The following is a 6,231-nucleotide window of genomic DNA, read 5'->3' on the forward strand; positions in this document are numbered from 1 at the left end:
TCAGAGGAGGGTCTGATTACAATGATTACGTGGTATGGATCTGTATTTTTTTGTACAAACAACCACTAATAACGTTCTCATCTAGTGGTACTCACCTAGTTGTATACGAGAGGGTTGAGCTACGGCTCTTGGGTCCTACTGTGAACTTTTTTTGTGTGTTTATAATTAACGACACTTTATTTATTTCTCATTCCACCGTGCTTATGTTTTATATTAAAAGATTTAATGTAAATATTTATGTTAATATAACAAATATTGGTATATATTATAGTTTTTATTTATTTAATTATCCATTATTTAACTGAAAGGATCAATATGAACTGGATCAGGTATTGGGAATTCAGGACAATATACGATATGGGCCTATACTAAAGGTATATTTTTCTCAAGTGATATAACTGAAACGTATAATATAATATATAATAAACGTATAATGTAATATAATGTTAATAATAACTATACCTCTGCTTACGTATAAGGACTCAGCTTATCCTCCTGTTTTGATAGCACTTGTACTATCAATGGGTGATGATATATTGACGTAATGGGGCAGTTAGAAAGTAGAATTTCTTACTGTTGAATTTGGACAAACAGGAGAAAGTTTGATATTTTTGTGACTAATGAGGCGTTAGCCAATCTAACCATCCTAGGCCTAATATACGCTATCTGAGGCCTAATATAGTACATATATGTGCTATTCTAGGCCTAAGAATATTTAAGCTTGGTTTTTAGGTTAATTTTTTTACGAATCTGTACAGTAAATAGTATCAAATTTTACTATTAAATAGTCCAGTTAGTCAATACACGTGCGATATATTGTTTGTGGATTGTTTCACAAACCAGGAGGCCTGATCAGAGACTGGGCCGCGGGGACGTTGATCCTCGGAATCACAGCAATGATACTTACCTATCATTAACTTACTTATCAGCGACCGCCAGGTAACCAAGGTAGGGTTACCTCTCACTTTCCCCCCCCTTCCCCACATCCTCCCCCCCTCTTCATCGACACCCCTCCCTCCATTTCTCTAACTATATCTCCCCCCCCCCTTCTACCTTACCTGTTCCATCATTTCCCCTTTCTCCACTACTATCCTCCTTCCCTCTACCATTATTTACTATTTCTCTATTTTTTTTTTGAGGAAGGTGGGGGGGGGGGGGCAGAGTATGGAGAGGCACTGGTGAAGGGAAAGTTTAGAAATGAGAAATTCAGAGAGAGTTATGACAGGAGGCGGGCTGTCCGCCTTGCTGACACCATGTGTGGGTGTTGGCAGCTATAATCCAAGCTTTCTCCGTCTAGTCAGGGAGCTGTGTGTGTGTGTGTGTATTCACCTAGTTGTGTTTTGCGGGGGTTGAGCTTTGTTCTTTCGGCCCGCTGACAGCTGAGTTGACAGGGCTTCGGATTCGTAGTCCTGAGGTTCCGGGTTCGATTCCCGGTGGAGGGGGAGACAAATGGGCGAAAGATTTTTTTCGCCCTGATGCCCCTGTTACCTAGCAGTAAATAGGTACCTGTGAATTAGACAGCTGCTACGGGCTGCTTCCTGGGGGTGTGTATAACAAAAAGGAGGCCTGGTCGAGGACCGGGCCGCGGGGACGCTAAGCCCCGAAATCATCTCAAGATAATTTCAAGATCTATGGATGTCTCTAGTTGAATACTGTGAAGCATTCACATACTCACACTCTGATGCTTTCACACATGTTTTGATGTTCTGTTTATAGGTCTTTATTTCCTTATTTATTTTTATTTATATTTAGTTATTTTTATTTATTTTATTATTTTTTAAGACGGGGAGGGACTTCTGATTAGTATTTCATCAAGGAATTATGTATTGTGGGGCTGGGTTTTATTTGAGTAGATCGGGGAGTGGACCACCAGCTGTGGGAGTGGGGCGTCTCATCTTGGGCCACCAGCTGTGGGAGTGGGGCGTCTCATCTTGGGCCACCAGCTGTGGGAGTGGGGCGTCTCATCTTGGGCCACCAGCTGTGGGAGTGGGGCGTCTCATCTTGGGCCACCAGCTGTGGGAGTGGGGCGTCTCATCTTGGGCCACCAGCTGTGGGAGTGGGGCGTCTCATCTTGGGCCACCAGCTGTGGGAGTGGGGCGTCTCATCTTGGGCCACCAGCTGTGGGAGTGGGGCGTCTCATCTTGGGCCACCAGCTGTGGGAGTGGGGCGTCTCATCTTGGACCACCAGCTGTGGGAGTGGGGCGTCTCATCTTGGGCCACCAGCTGTGGGAGTGTGGCGTCTCATCTTGGGCCACCAGCTGTGGGAGTGGGGCGTCTCATCTTGGGCCACCAGCTGTGGGAGTGGGGCGTCTCATCTTGGGTCACCAGCTGTGGGAGTGGGGCGTCTCATCTTGGGCCACCAGCTGTGGGAGTGGGGCGTCTCATCTTGGACCACCAGCTGTGGGAGTGGGGCGTCTCATCTTGGGCCACCAGCTGTGGGAGTGGGGCGTCTCATCTTGGGCCACCAGCTGTGGGAGTGGGGCGTCTCATCTTGGGCCACCAGCTGTGGGAGTGGGGCGTCTCATCTTGGACCACCAGCTGTGGGAGTGGGGCGTCTCATCTTGGGCCACCAGCTGTGGGAGTGTGGCGTCTCATCTTGGGCCACCAGCTGTGGGAGTGGGGCGTCTCATCTTGGGCCACCAGCTGTGGGAGTGGGGCGTCTCATCTTGGGTCACCAGCTGTGGGAGTGGGGCGTCTCATCTTGGGCCACCAGCTGTGGGAGTGGGGCGTCTCATCTTGGGCCACCAGCTGTGGGAGTGGGGCGTCTCATCTTGGGCCACCAGCTGTGGGAGTGGGGCGTCTCATCTTCGGCCACCAGCTGTGGGAGTGGGGCGTCTCATCTTGGGCCACCAGCTGTGGGAGTGGGGCGTCTCATCTTGGGCCATCAGCTGTGGGAGTGGGGCGTCTCATCTTGGGCCACCAGCTGAGGGAGTGGGGCGTCTCATCTTGGGCCACCAGCTGTGGGAGTGGGGCGTCTCATCTTGGGCCACCAGCTGTGGGAGTGGGGCGTCTCATCTTGGGCCACCAGCTGAGGGAGTGGGGCGTCTCATCTTGGGCCACCAGCTGTGGGAGTGGGGCGTCTCATCTTGGGCCACCAACTGTGGGAGTGGGGCGTCTCATCTTGGGCCACCAGCTGTGGGAGTGGGGCGTCTCATCTTGGGCCACCAGCTGTGGGAGTGGGGCGTCTCATCTTGGGCCACCAGCTGTGGGAGTGGGGCGTCTCATCTTGGGCCACCAGCTGTGGGAGTGGGGCGTCTCATCTTGGGCCACCAACTGTGGGAGTGGGGCGTCTCATCTTGGGCCACCAGCTGTGGGAGTGGGGCGTCTCATCTTGGAGTAATCTCTCTAACATTGGGTCTTCTAACATTAGTATAGAGTTCCACACCCTGGAGGCTTGGTGCTGTAGTCTGATGTTTAGTGGTTGTGTGTTTAGGAGCTCCTGGAGCTCCTGGATTGTCTGATCACATGGTGGACGGTGTTTTGCTGCTCTCCTTAGCGCCTTGTTTTGCACTACTTGCAGTTTTTGCAGGCTAGTTTTCTTTAAGATAGTACTGAAGGATATTCTACATGCAACCGGACTAGAGCCCTATATAGGTGTAGTTGTATGTTTGTGCTGAGGCTTCGGAATCTCCTCTGTTTCCCTAAGGCTGTTTTTGCTTTCTTTAGTCTGTCCATTACGCGAATTTTTGTATCTGTTCTATTGATCTTGAGTCTCAGTATTCTGCCTACACCCGCATATTGGATCGGCCGGTTGTCAAGTATAACGGGGTCTGGGTTTCATTTTGCAATGAGTATTATTTGGAACTTTTGTTTGTACTTATTTTCCATTGCTTTTCAGCAATGGAAAACGAGAGTTGTTTATGAATTAAATTGCAGCCTTGGTGTTGCTGGCTTTAGAAGCGACTTTGATGGACCTGGTTGTCATATTATTTGGGTGACATCGTCAGCGTATGTGATGTATTCTCCGTGTTGGGGTTGGGGCAGGTCAGCTGTATATATGTTGAATAGAGTGGGGGAGAGGCAGCTTCCTTGTGGTACTCCACTTTTCAGTTCTATTATATCACCCAAATAACTGCAGATATTGAGCCTAGCAGTTAGTTCTGCTGTCTATAAAGCTGCAGAGCGTATCAGTAAACCTTTGTGGAAGCACAAGCTCCAATATCTTGTACTTTAGGCCTGTGTGCCAGTCTTTGTCGAAAGCTTTCGAAACATCTCTGAGCACTGTATTACATTTATCGTTTTTCGATATTGTGTTGGCTATATGCTCGTAAATCATATATAGCTATATGGGCCCCTCTGCTATTTCTAAACCCATGTTGCCTGGTGTTAGATTTTTCATCCTCTTCCAGGTATTTTACAACTCTCTTGTTGATTCTTTTTTTGAATATTTTACCTTGGTATGTCGAGGATGGACATTGGTCTGTAATTTTCAGTTTGGGTTGGGGGTTTACCTGGATAGGGGATTGATCTAAATGTGGCATTCTTGAAGTATATGGGGAATAGTCCAGCTGTCAGAGCTGCATTTACTATAATGTGTATTGATGGAGTACAATCACTGGTAGGTTGGTCAATGTCATCTTATTTATCTTGCTATTGCCCGGCGCCTTGTTCTTGAAACCTATAATTGTTTCACTGACCTCTGCAGTGGTTATATGTGTCATATGGCGGCACTCATTGCCAATGTTGTTAAGGTCTATTGTTTGTGTCGGAGGTAGTATTGTAGCTCTATTCCCGTACTGTCTTTATCATCCCCCCACTCTCCCCTCCCATTAACTACCCCCCCCCCTCCCCCTCAACCATTTCCCCCTTCTACATCTTCCAACCCATCTCTCCTTCCTCTCCCATTCCTGCACCTTCTCTCCCATCCCCTCCCACCAGCTTCTTCATCCCGAGGCCCATAAAGCCACAGCGGCACCCGTCATGACCAATATAAAAGGCTGGACCTCAAATGTCCAATAACGACCAATGGAGGGTGGGATGTCCCCGGGACGGTAGGATGTCCCCGGGACGGTGGCATGTCCCCGGGACGGTGGTCTGCCTGTCGGCTCAATATGGCCGTCCCACGAACAATGTAGCAGTCCTGTCTGCAGAGTCTAGGTGTCCAATATGGGTCATTTTTCTGGCCAATATGGCCGCCCACTGACAGCATCGCTCTCCTCGGGTCCATCGCAGTTCAACCACTTGGGCTGGACGGTAGAGCGACGGTCTCGCTTCATGCAGGTCGGCGTTTCATCCCCGACCGTCCGCAAGTAGTTGGGCACCATTCCCTTCCCTCTGGTCTATCCTAAAGCCTCATCCTCATCCCTTCCCTAGTGCTATATAGTCGTAATGGCTTGGCGCTCTCTCCTGATAATTACCTTACATTGTGTCTGTCTATTGCCGTGGGCGGCAATGACCAGTATGGAAGAGGTCTATCGCCTTGGACGGAAAATATAACCTATTTGGTGTTTATTGTCACTGACTTTTGTCCAATATGGCGTCCAATATGGCATCCAATATGGCGTCCAATATGGCATCCAATATGGCGTCCAATATGGCATCCAATATGGCATCCAATATGGCGTCCAATATGGCGTCCAATATGGCATCCAATATGGCATCCAATATGGCGTCCAATATGGCGTCCAATATGGCATCCAATATGGCGTCCAATATGGCATCCAATATGGCGTCCAATATGGCATCCAATATGGCGTCCAATATGGCATCCAATATGGCGTCCAATATGGCATCCAATATGGCGTCCAATATGGCGTCCAATATGGCATCCAATATGGCGTCCAATATGGCGTCCAATATGGCGTCCAATATGGCATCCAATATGGCGTCCAATATGGCATCCAATATGGCGTCCAATATGGCATCCAATATGGCATCCAATATGGCGTCCAATATGGCATCCAATATGGCATCCAATATGGCGTCCAATATGGCATCCAATATGGCGTCCAATATGGCGTAAAATATGGCGTCCAATTTGGCCGTCGATCATGCTTAACCTGACTCCCTTGGTGCTCAGTATGGCTTCCTGGGGTCTAATATGGCTGACACAAATCTAAAATTATGATCAAGCGCTAATTGGGGACTGCCTATACAGGGTTCACTATGGCCACGTGGCCACTTTGTATCAACTACGAATGACTTTTGTCATTTTAGTCACCATGTCTGTCTTCTAGTGCATAATATGGCCTCTTGGTACATAATATGGCCTCTTGGTGCATAATATGGCCT

The 6,231-nt window shown here is 48.6% G+C and overlaps 1 protein-coding gene across 1 annotated transcript; it reads left to right on the forward strand.

The window, feature by feature from the left end:
* The first annotated feature begins 5,473 nt into the window (after nucleotides 1-5,473).
* LOC138373676 (platelet binding protein GspB-like) lies at nucleotides 5,474-5,962 on the forward strand. Its single transcript, XM_069340027.1, has one exon. The coding sequence runs from the start codon at nucleotides 5,474-5,476 to the stop codon at nucleotides 5,960-5,962; it is 489 nt and encodes a 162-aa protein (XP_069196128.1).
* The last annotated feature ends 269 nt before the right edge of the window (nucleotides 5,963-6,231 follow it).

Source organism: Procambarus clarkii, chromosome 43 (assembly GCF_040958095.1).
Source record: "Procambarus clarkii isolate CNS0578487 chromosome 43, FALCON_Pclarkii_2.0, whole genome shotgun sequence".
In the NCBI taxonomy this organism is placed as follows: Eukaryota; Metazoa; Arthropoda; class Malacostraca; order Decapoda; family Cambaridae; genus Procambarus; species Procambarus clarkii.

Bases quoted from the DNA above. Each gene is read 5' to 3' on its own strand.
- LOC138373676 (XM_069340027.1), top strand. From the start codon at position 5,474: ATGGCGTCCAATATGGCATCCAATATGGCGTCCAATATGGCATCCAAT.